At 46.5% G+C, this 21,810-nt stretch overlaps 11 protein-coding genes and 1 long non-coding RNA gene across 34 annotated transcripts in view; all 12 read left to right on the top strand.

The window, feature by feature from the left end:
- LOC143181488 (uncharacterized) overlaps positions 1-21,810 on the top strand; it is a 64,315-nt gene that overhangs the window by 25,944 nt on the left and 16,561 nt on the right. Inside the window, exons 7-8 of one of the 18 annotated variants that reach the window (XR_013002287.1) lie at positions 13,310-13,732; positions 14,140-14,271. The exons of 10 other annotated variants lie outside the window; for them this stretch is intronic. Coding sequence is in view for 7 of the 8 variants with exons in the window: in XM_076381899.1 (XP_076238014.1) it covers positions 3,888-4,429 (542 nt within the window). In the remaining variant the exon portion in view is untranslated. Of the gene's footprint in view, positions 1-928; positions 1,031-2,492; positions 3,283-3,887; positions 4,454-13,309; positions 13,993-14,139; positions 14,604-19,295; positions 19,663-21,810 lie in introns of those variants that run through there. 7 more of the 18 variants (XM_076381901.1, XM_076381910.1, XM_076381905.1 and 4 more) reach the window with 7 other exon arrangements.
- Positions 4,970-7,139, top strand: LOC143181500 (uncharacterized). Its single transcript, XM_076381931.1, has 3 exons — positions 4,970-5,080; positions 5,758-6,315; positions 6,999-7,139. The coding sequence occupies exon 2, from the start codon at positions 5,763-5,765 to the stop codon at positions 6,195-6,197; it is 435 nt and encodes a 144-aa protein (XP_076238046.1). The 5' UTR covers positions 4,970-5,080; positions 5,758-5,762; the 3' UTR covers positions 6,198-6,315; positions 6,999-7,139.
- On the top strand, positions 7,097-7,991 carry LOC143181497 (uncharacterized). Its single transcript, XM_076381928.1, has 3 exons — positions 7,097-7,276; positions 7,458-7,783; positions 7,858-7,991. The coding sequence occupies exons 1-3, from the start codon at positions 7,233-7,235 to the stop codon at positions 7,929-7,931; spliced, it is 444 nt and encodes a 147-aa protein (XP_076238043.1). The 5' UTR covers positions 7,097-7,232; the 3' UTR covers positions 7,932-7,991.
- On the top strand, positions 8,141-8,747 carry LOC143181512 (uncharacterized). 2 transcript variants are annotated; one of them, XM_076381951.1, is made up of 2 exons: positions 8,141-8,191; positions 8,477-8,747. In XM_076381951.1, exons 1-2 carry the CDS (start codon positions 8,151-8,153, stop codon positions 8,745-8,747), a joined length of 312 nt encoding a protein of 103 aa, XP_076238066.1. In that variant the 5' UTR covers positions 8,141-8,150. The 2 variants fall into 2 exon arrangements, with proteins under 2 accessions (XP_076238066.1, XP_076238065.1); XM_076381950.1 differs by lacking the exon at positions 8,141-8,191 and adding an exon at positions 8,298-8,404.
- On the top strand, positions 8,751-10,359 carry LOC143181502 (zinc finger E-box-binding homeobox 2-like). Its single transcript, XM_076381937.1, has 3 exons — positions 8,751-8,879; positions 9,117-9,563; positions 10,220-10,359. The coding sequence occupies exons 1-2, from the start codon at positions 8,822-8,824 to the stop codon at positions 9,437-9,439; spliced, it is 381 nt and encodes a 126-aa protein (XP_076238052.1). The 5' UTR covers positions 8,751-8,821; the 3' UTR covers positions 9,440-9,563; positions 10,220-10,359.
- LOC143181504 (zinc finger X-chromosomal protein-like) lies at positions 12,214-13,300 on the top strand. The gene is made up of 2 exons (XM_076381940.1): positions 12,214-12,556; positions 12,653-13,300. Exons 1-2 carry the CDS (start codon positions 12,514-12,516, stop codon positions 12,970-12,972), a joined length of 363 nt encoding a protein of 120 aa, XP_076238055.1. The 5' UTR covers positions 12,214-12,513; the 3' UTR covers positions 12,973-13,300.
- LOC143181520 (zinc finger X-chromosomal protein-like) lies at positions 14,416-15,643 on the top strand. The gene is made up of 2 exons (XM_076381959.1): positions 14,416-14,459; positions 15,368-15,643. Exon 2 carries the CDS (start codon positions 15,382-15,384, stop codon positions 15,610-15,612), a length of 231 nt encoding a protein of 76 aa, XP_076238074.1. The 5' UTR covers positions 14,416-14,459; positions 15,368-15,381; the 3' UTR covers positions 15,613-15,643.
- LOC143181519 (uncharacterized) lies at positions 15,717-16,504 on the top strand. Its single transcript, XR_013002289.1, has 2 exons — positions 15,717-15,953; positions 16,297-16,504. It is a non-coding gene; the product is annotated as an uncharacterized LOC143181519 (long non-coding RNA).
- LOC143181515 (longitudinals lacking protein, isoforms A/B/D/L-like) lies at positions 16,547-17,257 on the top strand. Its single transcript, XM_076381955.1, has 2 exons — positions 16,547-16,685; positions 16,959-17,257. Exon 2 carries the CDS (start codon positions 16,988-16,990, stop codon positions 17,255-17,257), a length of 270 nt encoding a protein of 89 aa, XP_076238070.1. The 5' UTR covers positions 16,547-16,685; positions 16,959-16,987.
- On the top strand, positions 17,275-17,874 carry LOC143181516 (longitudinals lacking protein, isoforms A/B/D/L-like). 2 transcript variants are annotated; one of them, XM_076381957.1, is made up of 2 exons: positions 17,275-17,409; positions 17,544-17,874. In XM_076381957.1, the coding sequence occupies exons 1-2, from the start codon at positions 17,385-17,387 to the stop codon at positions 17,777-17,779; spliced, it is 261 nt and encodes an 86-aa protein (XP_076238072.1). In that variant the 5' UTR covers positions 17,275-17,384; the 3' UTR covers positions 17,780-17,874. The 2 variants fall into 2 exon arrangements, with proteins under 2 accessions (XP_076238072.1, XP_076238071.1); XM_076381956.1 differs by having other exon boundaries at positions 17,276-17,405.
- Positions 17,680-18,895, top strand: LOC143181501 (longitudinals lacking protein, isoforms N/O/W/X/Y-like). Of its 4 annotated transcripts, none has more exons than XM_076381934.1 (3): positions 17,680-17,819; positions 17,996-18,338; positions 18,717-18,895. In XM_076381934.1, coding segments are annotated over exons 1-3 (375 nt in total). In that variant the 5' UTR covers positions 17,680-17,817; the 3' UTR covers positions 18,747-18,895. The 4 variants fall into 4 exon arrangements, with proteins under 4 accessions (XP_076238049.1, XP_076238051.1, XP_076238047.1 ...); XM_076381936.1 differs by having other exon boundaries at positions 17,996-18,269; XM_076381935.1 differs by having other exon boundaries at positions 17,780-17,914; positions 17,996-18,269; positions 18,717-18,877.
- On the top strand, positions 20,406-21,742 carry LOC143181854 (uncharacterized). Its single transcript, XM_076382512.1, has 4 exons — positions 20,406-20,429; positions 20,498-20,609; positions 20,881-20,995; positions 21,245-21,742. Exons 1-4 carry the CDS (start codon positions 20,406-20,408, stop codon positions 21,513-21,515), a joined length of 522 nt encoding a protein of 173 aa, XP_076238627.1. The 3' UTR covers positions 21,516-21,742.

The following is a 21,810-nucleotide window of genomic DNA, read 5'->3' on the forward strand; positions in this document are numbered from 1 at the left end:
TTGAATCATAAATCGTTATCATGTTTTATTTTAGAGATAGAGATTCCATGTTCACTGCCCAAGCTATACTGGAACTAGTGATTTTACAAGTTTAAATTTTAAAATAAAAGATATTATTATCGTGCTTTTTTACGACTTGCTAATGAAGATGCGATATAACAGCGTTTAGTTACGCTGCAATTTTTAACAGTATTATTGTTACTAAAGACTAAATAAAATTTTATAATTTTATCCTGCCTCTTATTTTTTCATGTGTGGCGTCTCATACCTTCATATACCGAAATCAAATTCAGAGAATTTTTTAACCACAGTAGTTTTTCTAAAGTAGACGATTTTTTAATAAAAAAAGTATTAAGCTTAAAGAACCTATGAAAAAATAAATCCTCTCCTAAGTATCACATATCCCGACTGATAAATAAAGAAGACACACCATAAGTAAGGACGATTCTCGTTTACGAAATTAATTTAGGGGTAAGTAAATTTAGAATTTTTTAAAACGGGGTGCATCTGGAGGGACCTTCCCCACCAGCTATTCCATTCTTCAGAATAATTCTTCAAGGCGATTACATAAACTAGAATGGACTAGAATATGGTCGAATATTATGCAGGTTGAGCAATAAAAAGTGGTAGCTGAAGCACTCCATTCCAGAGAATCTAAAAATAAATAATTTCCAAAAAATACTGTCCTCAAATCACGCTTGACCACTTGGCTGATCGAATTTCCAGCAAAAGAATTTTAATATTCTCCAAGTGGGGACTTTGGGAACTCTAGGGACCTTGCCCCACCATTGATCTCTTCCTCAGTCCCTATCGTTCAGACTATGCCAGCTGTCAGAGCGATTCCCTATCGAAGCAGCAAAGCTACTCTGACCAGGATTCCTAAGCTCCCTTATGTTCTTTAATCCAGTCTCGTTGGTCGGTGTTTCAGGGCCCCAGAAAGAGTACCTGGACCCCGAGCTGTCGAAACGGGAGCACGTGTGCGAGTACTGTTGCAAATCGTTCACGCAGCTGCGGTTTCTCACTAAGCACAGTAATAACTATTGCCACGAGAACCCACGCTCGATGTTTTACAAGACGAAGGCGTCGCGGCCGTACGTCTGCATCCTCTGCGGGACTCGTTACGGGAAGGAGTCCTCCCTCAAGGCCCACGTCCGCTCCGACTGCGGGAAAACGCAGAGGTGCAACCTCTGCGGCAAGACCTTCTTGCACAGCAGCAGTCTGCGCAAGCACAAGGTCCACTGCGGCCGCGAGTGATGGGAGCACTAGAGGGTGACAGTGTGTGACTTCGAAAGACTGATTCGACGTTCAGATCGTGCTCACTTTTGTCATTTCATTGTCCTGAGTCGGTCTGTTGACTGAGGAGCTGTTGGCTTTGGGGTCTCTTGAGAAGATTCGACATTTTCGAGGAAATTTGAGAGAATTTTTGAGAAATTTTCGTTGGGGCGATGGGGGAGGAGATGTGGTGGATTTTCTGTGAATTAGGTGCATGGGAATTAATCGATTGTGAAGTAAGGGGACCTTTGGATCCATGAACTCTTGTATCTGTGAACTCTTGTACCCATGGACTCTTGGACCCTTGGACCCTTGGATTTTTGTATCCTTGGACTCATTGACCCTTGGATCTTACTGACCTTTTGGACTCTGGATCCACTCAGAACACTTTGGATTCGAAATAGTTCTAAGAAAAATTCGAGCTAGTATATAGTATAGTTCTGAGAACGTGGTATTCTAGTAATTATTCTTAGGTGAATAGATGAATGTGACTAACAGGTGTTTCAGTTAACAGATCGACCAGATTTTGGAGTTTTTTAGCCCTCCCTTGGTGTGATCGCTGTAGTTCTAGTATGAAATATTCAATTCTACAAATAAAAGAATTCAATTACACTATACAGTATTTCAGAGGAGAAATTTTTGTAAATTAATCTCCCACTTTTATCCTAATTATTTTACTATTTTCAATTAGGAGAGACAAGAATAATAAATTTGATAGATAAGGAGATCCAAAATGGACCCAGCACACCAGACGAAGGCTAAATTAGAATCCCATCCATCACCCACGACTAGTATTTATATACTAATTTTATAGATCCATCAGTATGTACAATATTCGAATAAAAAACCATTGAATGTATTCTTCTCCCCATTTTTACCTCTCATTATCTTCCATTATCTATTTTTAATGAACAAATTAGCACCATGATCAGCCATCCTTACTCATCCATAAGAAGTGTAATAGTAATTCCACACTGCACCAAAAATCAAAGTATGTAAAATTTTCCTATACATATTACTCCTTAACAGTCTCTCGTTATAAGTTCACCGCATTCCCTTTCCCTTATTTGCACCCTACTAACTGTCACCACCTTTCACACGCTCAAAGTGTTCCACTGCAGCACCATTTTCTCGTTATAATCTCGCCTCAGAGCAAGCCTATAGCGAGGAGCCGCGGTTGTGTTCGCGCGACTGACGAGTGGTATAAATGGATGTTGCAGAGCTGCTCGCCGAAACGATTCGAGGGGCCGACTCCAAACGAAAGTACAATTGCAAATACTGTGGCAAGGGTTTCACCCTGACTGGGCACCTGAGGAGCCACCAGAAGAGCTTCTGTTACTGGAACCCCAGGTCCAAGTGCCACCAGTCGCGGAAGAAGAGGCCCTTCTCCTGTGGCCAGTGCGGGGCCTGCTACGCGAAGCAGTCCCACCTGATCTTCCACATCAGACACGACTGCGGCAGGACCCAGAAGTGTCCTGTCTGCGGAAAGACATTCCTACACAGCAGCAGCCTGCGCAAGCATCGCCAGCGGACTTGCAATATCTAGTCCCAATTAAAGATTCATTATTGTGATCCTTTAACCACTTCGATATTTCACAGAAAGTTATGATAGACCTGTTGGAGGCTTTTTGGTCTGTTAACTGGGGCAGTCTCGAAGTACAGAGTTTTTGGGCCCTTTGGGACTGATTCGATGAGAGTTTATTGCTGAGTTTCGAGGGATTTTTGAGATTTTTTTTTGGAAAAATTTTATTTCTGCTGAATGGAGCTTCTGGTATTGTGTATTAATTTGTGCTGAGTTGGTTTTGGAAACTTTCTCGTTGAGAACTCGTCAGTGAGTGGTTTTCCTCCCCAGTTGACAGATCAAAGACGATTTTCCTCTGATTATCATGGAAGTTTAACTGTTCTGCAGATATTGGAGAAATAGAGAGATGAAAGATGATCATTTTGGTATTAATTCACCTATGCTCTGTGCTCTTCTCATTCCTTTGTTAATTATTCCCTAGGTTAAGTGTGCTGATGTTACGATTGGTATTTTCAGATCCCATCTTCGCTGAGAGAGTTTTGTAACATGGAAGACAAGCATCAGGAAGAGTCTGCTCGTCAAGATAGAAAATTCCACGTTCCTGTTCGAAGTTTCTTTCAAAATTTAAGGCAAATTTTCCCATGCTTTAGACGTCCAGTTTAAGATGAAGAGAAAATTGATTACGACAAAAATTTATATAACCAAAAAGAAAAAAAGAAAAATTGGCAAAATTCGTAAACATATTGAACTGAAATTCTGAACTCTCAAACTCTAAAATAAATAATCAAAATTTATCATGTCTTTTTCTGTATTTTAGGATACTAGAACTACCAAACCATCCCTCCAAAAATTTTCCTCTAAAATCACTTTGGTAGTTCTAGTATCAAACGTCCTTAAACAGCGATTAACTTCCCACTGATTCGTCTCACTAAAAACCTCTAAAAATTCGCAACTCAAAAGACTACGAAACCCACCCCAATTAACAGCCCCTAAACGACTACACTGGGTGGCCCACCCCAAGGGAGTTTCCTCCCTCTCCATGACCATTTTGCACCTCTCCTAGCAATATTCTCACCATGCCATTCTGTTTCAGTAGCCAGAAAGCGAGTCACAGTCTCTGCCAACACCACGATGAGTCCCCCAGGCTTCGGGGACGTGCTCGACACTCGCGTGGCCGACCAGAGGCCCATGAATCTGTCCAGCTCCTTCAGCAGCTCTTCAACAAACAGCGAGTGGATGGACGCAGTGAACACGATAAAGTACAGGGGCAACTACATATGCCACCACTGCGAGAGGGAGTTCGCTCGAGTGAACGTTCTCGCGAAGCACATTAAGTACAACTGCTTGAAGAATCCCAAGGCTGTGTGTAACGTAGGAGGACTGCTGAACCCTTACGTCTGCTCCAGTTGTGGGCGCAGGTTCAAGCAGAGGAAGCTGCTGACCTTCCACGAGAAGCGAGAGTGCCAGCAGTCGACGACCTGCATGTACTGCCACAAGCAGCTGGTTGGGCCCAATGTCTCGCCCAGGCATGTCAGAAGGTGCAGGAGGAAGCTACAGCCTTCGGGGCGGGACGTGACCTATAACCCTTCCATGTCTCAGACGATCTCGTCGTCCTCCGATTTTGATTCTGATTAAGTCGCGTTTCTTTTCGAGTTTTGTTCAACCGAGGTGGTTTATTTCAGTGCCATTTGTCAAGGATCATTGTTTTTGTTAAGTATTATTATTATTAGTGGTACATTCCAAAGAGAGAATTTTGGTTCCCATTTTTGTACTTTTTTATTTTTATACTGATGAGTTAGCAGTAAGAGAAGCTTTTTTTGGTTTTCTTTCGTGAGCGGGAGTTTGTGGTTTTTGGGTTTTCTGTGATACCCAGTCTTTCAGTCTTCCTGTGCTGGTTGCACATTGAGTGCCACGTCATTCAGAGGGGTTTTCAACGAGTCTTTTATTTTATATAAACCTGGTTTTAAATCGTTTGTATATTTTGTATGGTTTTTTAATTTTCTCATGATCAACAATTGAGAGACGTGGCACTCAAAGTGTTAACAGGGTTTGCGTGTGAATTGAGAGAAGTCTGATGAGACGTTAAACGCGATTATAGTCGGCGCAGATTCAATTGGCGCGCCAAGGTCGCTGACCCCCACTACTTTACTCAGTTTCCCCCGCCACTGTTCGAGAAACCTTGAACCAATTGAGTTTGCAGCAGGCTACAGTACTCACCGATGTAAGCTCAGTGAAGAATCAGAGAGCATCAGGGAGGCGTCTCTGAGACGAGCTTATAAAGAGAAGGTACTGTGCAGTGTTATCTCTCAATCTGTGTGTAACAAGTTTGTAATAAATGAATTCTTAAGAAAACTCTTTTAACACATTTCCCATTCCTTAAAATGTCACTATAATGCCAGCTCATATTTTTATTCTAAGGATTATGTTAACATTCGTATGTGTGCTATATCGGATGTATGTGTGTGCTAAATTGTGTCTCACAATTTTATCTCTTTTCGATCTCTCGATCTCCAATACTTTGGCTACTGTTTTGTGTCAATAAGGTGATGCAGGCTAGGGAATTTTCTAGTCACTAAAATTTTCACTATCGCATGGAACACGGTATGGATTCAGCGTTGCGGAACTATCGCCATATATTGCCATCGCTACTGGCCACGAGGAGCGTCTAGAATCTAATTTTCCCCTAGTTTGGGCCTCACGAGCTTTCAGGGCCTTATCTACATACTCAAGAATAGCGGTTCTACTTTCTACCAAGTAACAAATAAAGCATTCTCAATCCCCCTACCAGGAAACTCTATCAAGGACCTGGTCAGGCCCAAAAAGGCCCACTCGATTAGTGATCGCTGACCCTATAGCGCGTTAGATAAGATCCCCCAGCATGGACGAACTTTCCACCCGAACGTCAGACATCAGCAATTGGCCGCTGACACTAACTCCCACCAAACATTCGATTGTTTTTCTAGATCCGATGTACGGGCCAATGCACCCCTCCTACATGCAGCCAGAGATGGTCCCAGCTGGGCCCATGGGCCCTGACGCGTACCAGCCAAGGCGCGACGCCATGAAGGATGGAAAGGACGAGTTCCTATACATAGAGCCAGGCTGTCGCCAGGAGCCCATGCCCTCGGTGTCCAGGCCCCACTGGCCAGACAGTGTCCCAATGAACTCAGTGCCCAGGAAAAAGTTTTACTGTCCCAGGTGCAACAGCGGCTACACCAGGCTCTCGGACATGAAGACCCACTGCCACTTCCAGTGCGGCAAGGAGCCTCGTTACCAGTGCCCCTACTGCACCAAGAAGGCCAAATTCTCGTCGAATATGTACGTCCACGTGCGCAGGATGCACAAGGACGAGAAGCTGCAGATCATCGACCTCTACAAGCAGCTGTCCAGAGTGCGCTACTGAGGTTCGGTGTTTGGGTCAGGTGGACGCGGCTGATGGGACAGCGGGAAGGAGACTTGTGAATTATACATATCTTGAGTTTAGGAAGAAGGACCTTCTCGAACTTTCATTTCGTGAGGAAGTTAGTGTCTTCTTTAGAGTCGAACTGTGTCTCGTTTCAGTGTGCTGTCAAGTAGAGGATTTTGTTGCGTTGAGGGGGCGAAATTGTTGAAATTTCAGAGTGAATATTGCAAGTCCAAGAGTCCAGGGGTCCATGGATCCTAGTGTCTAAGAGTTCAGAGTCCAAGGGTCCATGGATCCCAGAATCCAAGAGTCCAGAGTCCAAGGGCTCATGGACCCTAGCGTCCAAGAGTCCAAGGGTCTATGTATCCTAGAATTCAAGAGTCCACAGACCCAAGAATCCATGGATCCATGGATGCAAGGGTCCAAGGGTCCAAGATTGGCAGACTCTCCCCAAGAAATCTCAACAATTTCGCCTGATTGTTGCCCTCGCCAAAAACTGCGACCCAGAATCTCACAATCCGAGTCACCATCGAACTCGAGGACTGTCAAAAGACTACAATCTATACAAATTTGGTATCTGTAAGTGCCCCGAATAAAGGCTACTCGAACTGCTCACCAAGTTCAAATGAAAAGCCCTCTGTTTCTTCCTTTTTTGTCCCCTACAAGCATGATCGTGGCCCTTCGTTAAAAACCACTGTACAGTTTCTAGCAGACAGTCCATCCCACAGGCCCCCTCTCTGGGTCCAATCTCGAAGAAAATGGCCCCCTTGCCCTCACTGAACAGTGTCACAATTTTTCCAGGTTTCAGACGGTTCGGTGGCTCGAGGCTGCAGCGCAGCAGGCTTTTCAGGAGCCTCGTGCCCAGCAACACCCAGTACCCCTGCAGCAATTGCACCAGCGTTTTCAGGCAGAAACGAAGCCTCTACACACACTTGAAGTACGAGTGTGGCCAGCCCCCACGATTCAAGTGCCCCTATTGCGACCTGGTCTCGAAGAAGTCCTCGAACGTCCAAAAGCACATCCGCAGGAAGCACGATGGCTGCGTTGTCTTCGTCCAAGACATCTACAGAATACCCAATGTGACTACTTGAAATCTGTGATTAGCCCCTTGTGGCGTTTTTTAATAAAATCGTATTTAACTGTGAAGCTCTTGTCTCTGACTTTTAGGTTCTCTTTTTGGTTTTGAAAAGTAATTTTTGTTTGGTTACGTGACGCAGGGAATTCCTGGGGTATTCTTCTGATAAAGCACTGTGCTTTCAGTTTCCAGGCAAACGAGGTCCTCGAGAAATGTCCACCGCTACAGCTGCCCCAACTGCACGAGCGTGTTCTTGCGAAGGCAGGGCCTCAGACAGCACTTGAACTACGCCTGCGGTCAGTCGCCGCGGTTCCAGTGCCCCTACTGCAATCACCGAACGAAACTGGCGTCGAATCTTTACAAGCACGTGCGATGCAAGCACCGTGGCCAGTTCGTGTGGTGTATCGACCTGGCGCGCAACAAGTCTTGAATCCTCGCGACAATGTTGTCAAAAAGTTAATAAAGATTCTGATCTCCGAATTCGATCAGCCCCGAAAAGGCTTCAAAAATGGTATCTACTCTAATTCTTTCCCCTGTTTTAGGCAGCAGAGGATTCTAACAAGGCCTCTCTGTTTTTGCTTCCAGGCCAAGGCGTTCGTGTCGTCGGCAGCACCCTTGTCCCAACTGCTCCAGCGTCTGCGACTGGAAGTGTAACTTGAGGAGGCACCTTGGGTACGAGTGTGGCCAGCAGCCAGATTCAAGTGTCCCTGTTGTCAGTTCTGTAGCAACCATCCGTCCCAAACTCGGTTCCATATGCACACCGTGTATCAGCGATACAAAGTCGCTGTGATCGATCTCTTAGCCATGAATTCCAGCAAGCCATTGGTTAATTATAACCCCAGATCTACCATATCTTAGCTCTACATCTACCAAGAACAATGTCTTTCTCTTTTCACCGAAGTAATAGGTCTCGAAATAGGTCTCTGCATAAGTGTTGTTCTTTTTGCATTTTTGTTACTTAGTTTTAACAGGAAAAAGTATTTCTGCTGTATACTTTATTATAGTTTAATAAAGGTTTACTCAAAACGATCCCTCCTCTGCCTGTGAACACCGAGCACCCTCCAAGACAGTCTGCGCAGCTCGTTCCATACATGTTGGTAGAGATTAACACCGCTTCTATCCGTCCTCCCAGGTGCCTAATTAATCGGCTACTAGCTGGTCGCTGGATCCCCCAGACTAACGAGCTGCGAACATTTTCTTGCAGATCTGAAGCACCTGGTCGGCTCCAAGATCAACATTGCAGCCAGGTTGGATTTCGAGGACCGCCAGAAGCGCAGGTTCCCCTGCCCCAAATGCACCAGCACCTTCAACAGGAAGAACAACCTCTACTCGCACCTCAAGTTCGAGTGTGGCCAGCTGCCGCGATTCGGCTGTCCCTATTGCGATTACGCGTCGAAGAAGTCGTCGAACATCCGCGCGCACGTGCGCAGGAAGCACTTCGGGTACAAAGTTGGCGTCGTGGACGTGTCACGTAGCCCATTCGCCCCAGTAATGGAAGACGCGAAGGTCGCGCCAGCGTTTTAACGAGCCCTCTCCCTCTACACTGTCAATGTCTCTAGTAGCTCTCTCGAATCGTCTAACAGTATTCTATCACCCTGCACGGGCAGGTGCGTGTCGGTCTTTTCGTTGGTTAATAAAACTCTCAGCTGTCACTGTACACCGACGATTTTCTTATTTCTGATACCTCTTCACGGAAGATCCCCAGTCCAAGGATCCAGGATCGTCAGTTGAAGAAGGTTTGACACCAGCCACGATTCTTATTCCCCTCTAGCCTCTCTCGTACACCCCGCGGGATGCGCTGCAACGGCTCTGACAGGGGTATCGTGTTCTTCTTTGTGTTCCAGGGCTGAACTACTGCCTGTACGCTGGCATGCCCTCGCAGAACTTCGTCTTACAGAGGCACAGGCCCGCGGTAGGGCCTGGCTCCGAGGCCAGGATGCTCGCCAGGAAGTTCCCCTGTACCAACTGCACCAGCGTGTTCAGTAGGAAAGGGGGGCTGACGTACCATCAGAAGTTCGAGTGCGGACAGAAGCCCAGGTTCAATTGTCCTTATTGTACCTATCGGGCTAAGCATATTTCCAACGCGAGGAGGCATGTCAGGAAGTGTCATCCTGGAAGAGAGGTGTACACCGTGGATCTGTGCCAGTTGCAGCAGCACGCTGCTTGAAATCACGCCACTGGAAGAACCGAACCGTTTCGACTGCGAAGACGGACGTACAGCAGAGCCACAGTGAAGATGAGACTTGGAGGTGGCGTCGCTTGAAGAGGCCAACGCGTCGGCAGGAAGAACGGTAGACACCTGATAGGGGAATGGTGATTGAATTGTGCAGGAAATGGGGATCTGTAGAATTTAGAAGACTTGTGTCCAAAAAGTCTAGGATCCGAGAATTCAGGAGTCCTAGTGTCCAAGGGTCTTTAAGAGTTTTGGGATCTAAGAGTCTAAAAATTCATGAGTTCTAAAGTTTAAGAATCCAGAGGTCCAAGAATCCATGGGTCCAAGAGTCCAAGAGTCCATGGGCCCCAGAGTCCAGAGGTCCAAGAATCTAGAAGTCTAAAAATCCATGAGTCCCAGATTCCAGAGGTCCAAGAGCCCATAGGTCCAAGAGTCCAAGGATCCAAGTTTCCAGAAATCCAAGAATTCATGGGTCCAAGAGTCGAAAGGTCCAAAAATTCATGGGTCCAAGGGTGGTCTTGAGGTCCAAGGATCCAAGTGTCTAAATACAAAATTTCAAGGGTCCAAAAGTCCAAAAAGTCTAAAAATCCAGTGGTCCCAGGGTCCAAAGGTCCTTCAAAAATTTTTCTTCAGTTACTCTAAACAGATTCCTCAATTATTGCACAATTCAATGACTTTTCCACGTTTCACTCCTTCTCTTATCTCAATTTTGAAGTGGATTCTCCTTCAGCCTTGATCATCCCTGGGTTTGAACGCGATTTTCTCTCTTTCCAGGGATCCAAACCATGTTCCTCGAATCTTCGCGTTGCATCGACAGAAGCCACGGTGGAAGAGGACTCTCGACATTATTCCTCGTTGGCTCGTGACCTCTGCCGAAGACCGCCAGCGGCTGGCAACCTCTCCGACACTCCCACGCCCACACTCTCGTGTGTCAAAGTTCTACGAGCACGATTTTTTAAGACTCGCGTAAAATCGTTGCCGATCCTGGTCCCAGCGGCACTGATCGACACAGTATCGAAGGCGTTTCACTCCTAGCATCGTTGTTCACCGACTACCACCGCCACTAGGCCCGTAATCGTATGTTCCAGCGGTAGACGTTGTAAAGTGACCGTTCTCGATCCCACAGACTCTGTACTTACGATAAGATCGACCAGCTGTTTGTTTTCTCAAAAATATACCAAGTTAAATCCACTTGTTGTACCGAATTACGTTTGGCTCGTGGAGTAAGCACGCGGGACCCCTTCCTCAGACCCAAATCCAGGGAACGCGCCGTCGCCAAAGGTTCAAAGGGCGATGGGAGTGTTCCAAAGGCATGCTGCTTACGATTTAACTATAAAATGAGAAGTCAATGTCGCAAAGGATCCACGATGAAAATCTCGTCTCGTTTCTGTTCCAGAGTTCCCCCTGCTGCCAGCAGGCGACTTTCCTGCCGCTGCCACTGTCGGAAAACGGCGTCGTAGCTATCAGAAGGCTGGAGTGAATGGCGCCAGCACCGAGAAGCAGAGGTTCCCCTGCCCTAGCTGCCCCAGCGTCTTCAGTCACAAGAACAATCTCTACTATCACTCGAAGTTCGAGTGTGGCCAGTTGCCACGATTTTGCTGCCCATACTGCCCCCATAGAACCAGACACGTGTCCAACGTGCGTGCACACGTGCGCAGACGACACCCTGGGAACAATGTGTACGCGATCGACGTCTGCAAGGTGTTGGAGGGGAGCTAATCGCGATGGGGAGGTTCTCTGGGGCAGTATTGTGGTTATGGAGGGGATGATACTCGATCCGTGAGGTGATTTGAGCAGAAGAAGCTATGGTGAATGACTTCGTTGAAGAGTAATTGAATGGTAGCAAAGGGGGACCAGAAAGTGCCATTTCTGTGATGAGGATTGGATGGATTGCTTTTAAAGAGAGATCTACAGTCTCTTCTTCGTTAGTAATGGACTGCAGATTTCTCATTTAAGGTCGTCTCATCAGATCCTCAATGGTATCATTGGTGCCATTCACTTTATCTTCATCACAGCTTCCCAAAGCTTCTATAATAAGAATCATCATATAGATTTGGTATTATTCCTAGAATCTCTGATTCGACATTGTCAGAAAAAGGGTATCAAACTGGTACCACTGATTCTTCTTACAGAAGGAAGTAGGATTGAACCTTATGTCTCAACAGTGAAGAGTATTTGTTGAGAAAGTTAATCGAATGTATTCTTAGAGTAGAAATGGCCCTTCTTACGTCGTGCAGGGTAGGGTAGATTTTTGGAGACTCTATAGGGGACGTTTTCCCCCTGCTCGTGAATAGTATTGCCAGAAGTGCAATAAGGCGTTGCTCGAGTTCTGTGAATCACTCTAGTCTGACCAAAGTTTAGGCAAACCGCGTGTCCTAGATGAGGTCCATCCACAATGAGTGAAGTGTTGCTTTGACTCCGACATTTTTATTTCGAAGGATCTTTTACGCGCGTGTAAACAGCCTACTGCCATGCCACAGGCCAACAGAAGAATTAGAATAACGCTTAAGGCGATTTTCAGTTCTCCTTTTTATGTATTTTGATAAGGGAACGTGTATCGAACGTCGATGTATGGGAACTATATGCGACATTTTATTTGTAATCTGAGATCTCGTAATAAATATGAAGTCTAGTTGCAAGAATCGAGGTGGAAATGACAATTCACCTTTCAGTTTCACTGTCGTATAATGTAACGCTGTTCTGCATTGCATCCTTGTGTATTAAGCAAAAAAGAAATCGTCAAGGGTTTGAGAATAATGTCCATACTGAGAGCCAAGAAATTTAAAATTTCAGGACTCTGGGATCTAAGACATTTGGGATCTTAGAACTGTGGGATCCAAGAAATCTTGAATCCTTGGACTATTAGAATCTTTAGATCCTTGGACTCTAGGATCCTTGGATTCAAGGATTCTCGTATTCCTGGATCCAAGATATTTAACGTCCCTGCATTCCTGGATCCAAGAAATGTAGGACTCTATGGAACTGAGACAACGAGGCGACTCTACTTTATGTCCAGTCCCTGTCTCAAACGAAAGGCAATTCTCCATAAGCGTGTCTTATGATACTCAATGGTTTCGTTTTGTAGTGTCTTGATCAGCGTGCGATATATCCGTGAGTAGTATTGGTTTTGGGTGGATGCAAGGGAATGTTAAGTAGCTCGATCGTGTTCACAGCAGTCCCAGTGAGAAGTCCACTTGTCTTTTTCAGAGCCACGGTTCTTAACGGTGTATTGCCCCAACGACAATTTATCCTCGATGCAGAAGGAAAAGTTGTTAAAGGTGATCGTCGAGCACGAGAAGTTCCCCTGCGCGAACTGTCGCAGTGTGTTCAGCAGGAAGGACAACCTTCGTTACCACCTGAAGTTCGAGTGTGGTCAGCCACCAAGGTTCAACTGCCCCTACTGCGTCTACAGGACGAAGCATCCCTCGAACGTTCGAGCACACGTGCGCAGGATCCACCCTGGGAATCCTGTCTACGCTGTGGACATTTGCAAAACTGATGTTCCTCTATCCGCCCAGTGTCTCTAGCTTCTGACTGTAGCTACATCGAGTAGCACCTGTGAAGAGAAGTCTTCCAAGCTTCCTAATTATATACTTGTCCATTTGTAAAACTACCGTGGCTTGTAAGAACTCAGAAAAAGAATATTTCCACTGGCATTCCAAAGAATTTGTGTCCAGGTTGCTGGCCCTTCTTCCTATTTAATACGCTGTCTTCCTATGTCTGTTTCATCCCCAGAACTAATCTCCCTGAGCTGTAGTTTAGCGCGTTTCTCCTTGTATGCTAATAATCATGTTACATAGAAATCAAGCTGTGATGATAGGGAGCCTAGTCCTATGTCATTTGTCTTATCCTTTCTGTTCGCAGGTGTTCATCATTTTCCGATTCTGGACCAGTCTTATTCGCAGGATCATCGTTACGTTTACAATGTGAAAAACGCGGAAAGAAGGAGCTACCCCTGCCACAAGTGTAGTAACGTGTTCACGCGTAAGAACAATCTGTACAATCACCTTAAGTTCCAGTGTGGACAGTCGCCAAGGTTCAATTGTCCCTATTGTTCGTATCGCACCAGACACTCGTCGAATGTCAGGTCCCACGTGCGCAGGATGCACCCTGGACAGAAGGTCTATGTCCTTGATGTAGGTAAAAAGAGGGAGCCTGAAGCACAGTGGATGCCCTAGACGAGAACGATATTGATATTCGAAGGAAAAGGACTCTGGAGTCCAGACGGATCCAGGATTTTTGGACTCAAGTTTGGGATCCTAAGATATCTGGAATCCCAGCATTCTGGTATTCTTTATTTTCTCTCTGAGGCCCAAAAATAGTAAAATGGGATCCATGGATTCTAATATCCCAGGATTCTTGGTATTGAGAACTCTGGGATCCTAGAGAGCTAGGATCATTAAGGATTCTGAGGCCCATGGACTCTAGTTCTGGGACCCAGAAATGTTAGGACTGTAGGTTCTCAGAATCTAATCTGTATTTTGAAAAGTATTTTAATATACAACTTTTTTCAATAAATATCTCAACTCTCATAACAGACTTCACTTCACTCTGAACCACACGAACCTTTTTCTTTTATCTTCAACGTCTCCAGTCCTCTATGGACCCCCCCTAATGAGCCTCTTCCCATCTCTGGACACTTGGACTCGACTCACCGAGAAAACCAACAATCAGCCTGACCCGTTTCGTTCCAGATACGTCCTCGTTCACTGTGTACGGGTTCAACATTGGTGTCGGAGGCCGCCAGGACCAAAAGTTCAGCTGCCGATGGCCCCGAGCGTCACACCCCAATATAGACAATAAATATATAGTGAAGAAGTTCCCCTGTCCTAACTGTACCAGTGTCTACAGCCAGAAGTACTCCCTGAACCGACACCTGACCTACGAGTGCGGCCAGGAGCCACGGTTCAAGTGTCCACACTGCGATTATCGGTGCAAGAAGTCGGCGAACGTCTACGAGCATGTTCGCAGGAGGCACAAGAACTGTCAGGTTTACGCCATCGACATCCTCAAGGTCGCCATGAAGAAGCCCTGTTAATTGACTCTCTCTGTGGCTCTGCTTTCTCTGTGGGGATGTTAAGAAGTGTCTGGTACAGTGTTTCTGTGGCTGGCATGTGAGAGAAGGAAAGAACATTGGTGGATGGCTTGGGTGCGTTGTGCAATTGTTATCAGGGTTTTTGCTTGAGGGTCCTTGCAAGGAGCTGATAGTCTAAGGGTTGTCAGTTGGAGAAGTGGGTGTTAGCTTGATTCGTTTTAGCCACATTGACTAATACTTCTTGCGATTCTCTTTCAAGGATGAGATGTGTCTGTGACACACGGGTTTGTGCCATGAATGCTGTGAAAAATCTCTGTTACGTGGACGCAACTTTTCAGAGGAATCTAATATGCAACGTTGTTACATTCGTTTTTCCTGTTCGAGATAATTGTTGAGATACTTTTTCTAATCTTCATGTTAAATTTCTCTGCGCAAGTTGTGCATCGAGCCCTACAGCTGGATTATTTAACAATAAAGAATGATTTCCTGGATGCATGTTCCTCTTCCTGCGTTCTCTCGACAGTAAAGGACTTGCATGATTTTTATATCGCGATTTCGTGTAGCATCTCAGGGCAGAATATTTTCACGAACTGTAATCGCTTGTCAAGGCTATGAATAAAGAGATCCATACGTGTCCTTACGTGAACAATTATGGTCCTCCACTTCAAGATATCACTTCCTTGTCAAAATTAATTGGTGACTCCCATTTTTGACCTGATGTAATCTGGAAAATGTGTTCTCCATGTGTTGTGTCTGAAAAAAATGCTTTCTTCACCCTTACATGATGAATTTATTTATAAAAAAAGGAAACAGGAAGGAGACAAGGTTCCATGTCGTATTTAAGACTCCGGATGTCCTCTCAACAAATCGTTTTTCTTCTTTTCCAGGCGTCGATGGCAGCATGGTGAGGATTTCCGCGAGGAAGTACCTCTGTCCCAACTGTGGCAGCTCTTTCGCTCACAGGAACACTCAGAAGAGGCATGTGCGATATGAATGTTACCAGGGGCCGAGTTTCAAGTGTCCTTCCTGCGAATATCGGACGAGAAGATCGTCAGATGTCTACAGGCACATCAGAAGAAAACACGAGGGCACCACTGTGCGCGTTATCCACATTGACAGCTGTAAAAATTAAATAAATCCATCGACTGTCCTTTGACAAGGTTCAGAGCTCCAGAGGAGACGCTATAATACGGTTCACAGGCCTTGGGCAGTCAGTTTCCTCGAGGTTACGCCCACTGAGTCGCCTAATCCCCTCCTCCTGCTTCTAATAGGTGGATCAACTCGCGCCGCGAACGTTGGCGCATGCGTAAACTCGAGGGAGGCGGAGTCAACTCCCTTGAGCGGACCAGAACTTGTGAACTGTGCTATAGTGTTTCTGCTGTGGACAAACTGTTACTTTCTGCATTGTTCTTGACTGGACAGTGCTCAAGCAAAGTTGCAGGCTTCGAGGATGCTACTGTGGAGCCAATGGAGGCAAGTAACGAGTGAAGATTTGGAAGATCATAGTAGGGGAGCTTTCTGTAATTGTAATAAATTTTTAGAAGACTCCACTAGGTGTAAGTCTTCAAGTTCTGATCAGTCTTCATAAATATATCGACTTCATGACTTTGGAATAAATGTTCCTCGGGTTCTCCTTGCTCCAAATATAACTAAGCTCTTCATTTTCAACCCTGTTGCTTTCATTCTCCTCAAAGATTGATCCAATCGCAAGGTGCCTCTCGTCCAGCCTCTCAGCATTCACTAACTTCATCTGTATCGCTTCAGAAGCCCGGAATTCATGGCTAGAGTAATATCGAATTGCGAATTCTGCTTTCAGAATTCTTCATGGACACCCAATACAACAAGTTCCAAATGCACTTCAGCGAAAAGTCTCTGAAGAAGTTCCCCTGCCCCAACTGCCCCAGCGTGTTTGTGTGGAAGTGCACCCTGAAGAGGCACCTGCGTGACGAGTGTGGCAAGGAGCCCCGATTTAAGTGTCCACACTGCGCGTACCGGGGCAAGTGGAAGGCCAACGTATGCAGACACATCAAGAGGGTGCATAAGGACTGCAGTGTCTACGTCGTCACCACGTGGAACCAGTATCATTCTGTCCCTGAAGACTCCTCTTGTTGATAGAATATTTTGTACTTCCACTTGAAAAACAACGTGCCTCGAGTTTTTGTAAATCTTGATGTCGATGGCCCCTTACTGTATCATTAAGACAAGGTGTGCATATTCATTCGTCTCTAACACTGTCATATCATATTTCACTGTGGTGCTCAGAGAAAGGGCTGAGATCTACCGCTGTGCATTACACCTTGAGATGCCAGTCATCAGCATGTAAGGGGTTGATTAGCATAAATTCGACTAATGTCCATATATGCCAATAAAAAGCCAGTTCACAGAATCCTGAAACTTAAATTATCCTTTTCATGTTAGTCCCTGGACCACGAAGCAGTCGGCATCATCACAAGGAAAGGTCTGTTCGTTCTGTTCCAGATGGAGAGCTGGTGTGGCCGTATTGCAAAATGGGGAGGACGTCGCAGTTCAGGAGAGCGAGGCCTGGCGTGTACCCCTGCCCTAGTCCCAATTGCAAGAGTTCGTTCAATTGGAAGGGGAACCTGAATAGACACTTGAAATACGAGTGCGGCCTCCAGCCACGGTTTAAGTGCCCCTACTGCCATTACTGCTGCAAGGTGAAAGGTGACGTGAGGAAGCACATCGCCAGGAAGCACCAGGGCTCCACAGTCTTCGTCGTCGACTTGTTCCTTACCTTATCTCCGAAACCGACCTGTTAAGTGCAATCTGCAGAGAACTGTACCTAAGTTTAAATAAAGTGATCTCCCTTTTCAACCCTTTCAGTCCTCGTTACTTCTCACCAACCAAAAAACTGTATTGGGACTTGGGATAGAAGGGTCTTAATGGATGGCAGCAATAGCTCAGCAAGTAGGTTATTAGGCTTCCAATTCTGGGACACTTGGATTTCCAGGTCCACCACCCAAAAGCGTTAGAGTCTGTCTAGAGGGTTCACGCCTCAGCATACGTTTTTCTTTACCTCTCTTAGATATCATCTCTCGTGTTCAGTTTCAGATGACAACGAGACACCGCAGGAGGATCCACTGAAGATGGGAGACCCGGTGAGAGTAAGGTTCCTTTGCTCCAACCTGGGCTGCAATCGGTTGTTCAAGTGGAAGAAGAACCTGAACAGGCACCAGAAGTACGAATGTGGACGTTCGCCTCAGTTCAGATGTCCTCAGTGCGATTACGCGAGCAAGTTCACGAGCAACGTCAGAAGACACATGCAGAAGCATAACATTTAGGCAGCCGTAGTCAATCTGTCAGAGTAGCATCTGTCTCCATGTACATATCTCAATCAATTCCCTTGCTGCAATAAATGCTAACGATTGATCCAAGACATCCTGTTCTCCATTTTCTTCTCGAAAGACCCTTGGAAGGTGTTTAGTTAGCTAACCCGCGTTTAAGCTGTTCTCAAGTATCCAAGACGACTGATCGCGAGCCTGGCGTTGCTTTTTCAGGGTACAAAGAGTTGGGAGTCCATCGGCGCACCAACTGGTTCACAAAGCCCAGCAAGTTTGCCTGTCCCAACCCCAACTGTCGCAGCGTGTTCGCCTGGAAGAGGAACCTGACCAGCCACCTGCGCTACCAGTGCGGCCAGCAGCCGAGATTCAAGTGTCCTTACTGCGAGTACGTGTGCAAGGTGAAGGCGGACATCAGGAAGCACATCAGGATCAAGCACCAGAACCACGACGTCTATGTGATAGATATATTCCAATCGTGGGAGGTCCTTCGGTGAGCGAGGGTCAGCTGAGTCCAGTTGGAGGCTTCTTGGGCCAAAGAAGTCGACCGAGCCTAACCACTGTAATTCTCCTAGTGAAGTTAACCACCTGTTCGCTTGGTTGGCTTGCGATTTTACCTTGACCATTGTACGATTGATTTACCAATAACGAACTGACACCTTCTGTTAAACCGACTCGCGAGTCCAGCTTCTTCGCATGTAACCGCGCTCTTGTTTGCTCTCTGGGCTTCAGGGTCTGGCGTCTATTAAGGGCTGTAGCGCGCAAACACTAATCGTTAACCGAAACGTTCTTAATACCTAGGGATTTAGATTATTGTGTTCTATGTGATTAGTATCTCCCATGGACCCAGGGTCCAGGAACCTAGGGTCTAGTAGTACACCATCTATTGGAGCGAGTGTCTCTGTTTGTCGAGCCTAACAACCGCTTTTTCCCCTTCTAGGTTTCTGGCCACATCTTCCTGTTAAGATGAATGTAGATGGCTCAGCTGCCTATAACAAGGCAAAGAAGTTCCCCTGCCCGAATTGCCCGAGCGGTTTCGGCCAGAAGCCGAGTCTGACCAGGCACTTGAAGTACGAGTGCAGGCAGGAGCCACGGTTTCAGTGTCCTTACTGTCATCAGCGAAGTAAAAAGACCTCGGACATATACGCGCACGTCAGGCGGAAACACGTGACCTGCAAGGTGTTCGCCATCGATATCCGTGGCAAGACTTTTCGAGCTATTTGAATCGCACATCTTTCTGAGATCAATCAAATGAGGACTTTGTACGTCGTCTGAGCGTTAGGAAGTATTAGATCTAAGGATCCCGACTTGCCTTGCGATGGGTCAAACCATAAGAGACTTCTGAATCGTGTACCAACAACACGATACGATCACATGAATAAACAGTTTTTGTATTTATCCCGCGCGTTTATTCTGGAGACCACTGACACGCTAAACCCTTCCTTCCTGGCAGCAAGTAGTTAAGGACGATCAATTGCACGAAGACAGTCACGTGAGAAATACCACCGATCTGTTCCAGGATACTACACCGAATGGTACAGCTACTGCCCGTGGAACGTGAAACCGTATCAGTGCGTGAACTGTCCGAACAGTTACTCGACCAAAGTCCACCTGAAGCGGCACATAGTCACCGCCTGCAATGGGAAGGAGCCACGCTACAAGTGCCCCTATTGCCCCTATAAGTCTCGCTACCCGTCGGATACGTACAAGCACGTGAAACGAATTCACGAGTACCACGACGTGTACGCGATCGACGTCGAGAACCAGAGAACCTTCTTTCCGAAAGACGTCTCGGTGCAGGACACCAAACCTGTGTTCTAAAACGATCGAACCGCGCTCTGTCTGTACTGGATGGCAGGATTTGGAAAGAGTAAAGTGTACCTTACAATCAGAGTCGCTAACGCACTTTTCTTCAACCCCTCCCACATCCTGTGCCTCGGGGTTTGAAGACTGAACTTATCACTTGGATTTGTGAAGATCTGACTTTATTAATTTTGGAAACTACAGGCTGAATTTTATTTCTGTTGTCTAATCTTGAGGCGGGGCATACGTCCCACTGGAGGCGGGGCGTTCCTCCCACTGGAGGCGGGACGATCCTCCCATTGAAGGCGAGACGTTCCTCTCAGTAGAGGCGGAGCGTTCCTCCCACTGAAGGCGGAGCGTTCCTCCCATTGTAGACAGAGCGATCCTCCCATTGGAGGCGAGGCGTTCCTCTCAGTAGAGGCGGAGCGTTCCTCCCATTGAGGGCGTGTCCAAATTGTCGCTTTTGGTTTCGAGATTTTCCCTCTTGTTTGCATTAAATCTTCACCTATTTATGTGTATAGGTTCCTCCGTGCTATTTTATGCTCCCATATGATTTCTTCGATCATGATCTTCAAGAGCTATTTGTAGTTGCACGAATCTCTGTCACCGTGGATCGTATGTGTCTCGCTGTACGTCTCGGTGAACTGTGCGCAAGTATCTCGCTGGCTTTTCTGTTTCAGCGTGCCGGGGCTTCGTGTGGCGGAACAAATCGAAGAAGTTCTGCTGCCCCAACTGCCCGAGTGGGTTCACGCGAGAGACGAACCTCCGCAGGCACGTTCGTTACGGTTGTGGCCAGGGGCCGCGGTTCAAGTGCCCCTACTGTGACATGCACTCGAAAGAAATATCGAACGTATACAGGCACATCAGGACGAAGCACAGGGGAATGCGCGTGTTCCTCACCGATGTGGCTACCAATAGACAGTTCTACGCGCGCAAGAACTAAAAGTGTGCCGTTTAAGGGTGGTTACCATTGCCTTTGTGTTCAAAAGACAGAACTGTTCCCTTCGAAAGGAGTTGTCAGGAAATAGAGGTAAACTGTCCCTCTGTCGAATCTGGCGTCTGTGAGTGTCGTTGAGTTTCTGTAGCTGACAGTCGAAACTGGAAGCTGAAATTCTCTGTACGTTGACTAATAAAGGCTTGCTCGAGGCTTCGAAGCACCTTCTCCACTCCAACTCCAATTGTGAACTCGTGCTCTCCTAGTTCTCTTAAACGTTTTAGTGGACTTCTGTCCCTCGTCATCAATGATTCTGTAACTTCCTGAGAGAATTCCTTCCATCACAATGTTCTGCTTTTGATTTCAGGCATAGTGTATTATCCCTCGTCCGTGGGTTTTCCCTATGGCATGAACCAAGGCCCAGAGCTGCAGCAGGGACATCCACCAGCGGAAGTGCAATACAGGAAAGATGGTGCAGACAGGTTAGTTGAAAATAGTTTTATATATTCTTGGGTCGAAGAGGGAATCGACTATTTAGGCACAGGAAATTATCGAATATTTGCGTTAATCATTCAGAATAGTCAATTCTCTCATGAACCACTGTCATCCTCTGCTCCAAACGTTAACCACTTCTCGGCAACCCTTCTGAATTCGAGCTGGTATATCCGTAGCAAAATTCGTAGTAGCTGGAGTCGCGTGGCCACCATGCAAACTTCTGCTTCGCATTGCAGGGTGGAGGAGAAGGACCGTGCCTTCTTCCTGGACTCGTCGATCCTCGGGGTTGCGTCGGACACGCCTCGGCGACTGTTCGAGAGACACTTCCCGGAGAGCATACCGCCCACGGGGAAAAAGACGAACCCCACGAGGCAATGTGTTCAGTGCTCGAGGAAGAAGTGCGTAAACGGGAAACGAATTCGTAAAGAGACCAGATACTACTGTCCCCAGTGCGAGGTTGGACTCTGCGTTACCCCTTGCTTCCGAATTTATCATACCTTCCAGTGAACTAAGGGCCTCTCATGCCCTTCACGGCTCAGAACAGATTTGTAACCGAGAAGTGATTAACTGTGATTCGATAGGCCCGCTAATGGCTGTATAAAAATGCATCAGGTACAATTGTCCAAAGTGTGAAAGGAGCTACCAACACCTGCACCACATGCTGCGACACTACAAGTTCGAGTGTGGCAGTCCACCCAGGTTCCAGTGTCCCTACTGTCAGATGAAGAGCAAGCAGTCCAACAATGTCTACAAGCACATACGCAAGAAACACCCTGGCTCGAAGCTCGAAATCGTTGTCCTT

Source organism: Calliopsis andreniformis, chromosome 7, assembly GCF_051401765.1.
Source record: "Calliopsis andreniformis isolate RMS-2024a chromosome 7, iyCalAndr_principal, whole genome shotgun sequence".
NCBI classification, from domain to species: Eukaryota; Metazoa; Arthropoda; class Insecta; order Hymenoptera; family Andrenidae; genus Calliopsis; species Calliopsis andreniformis.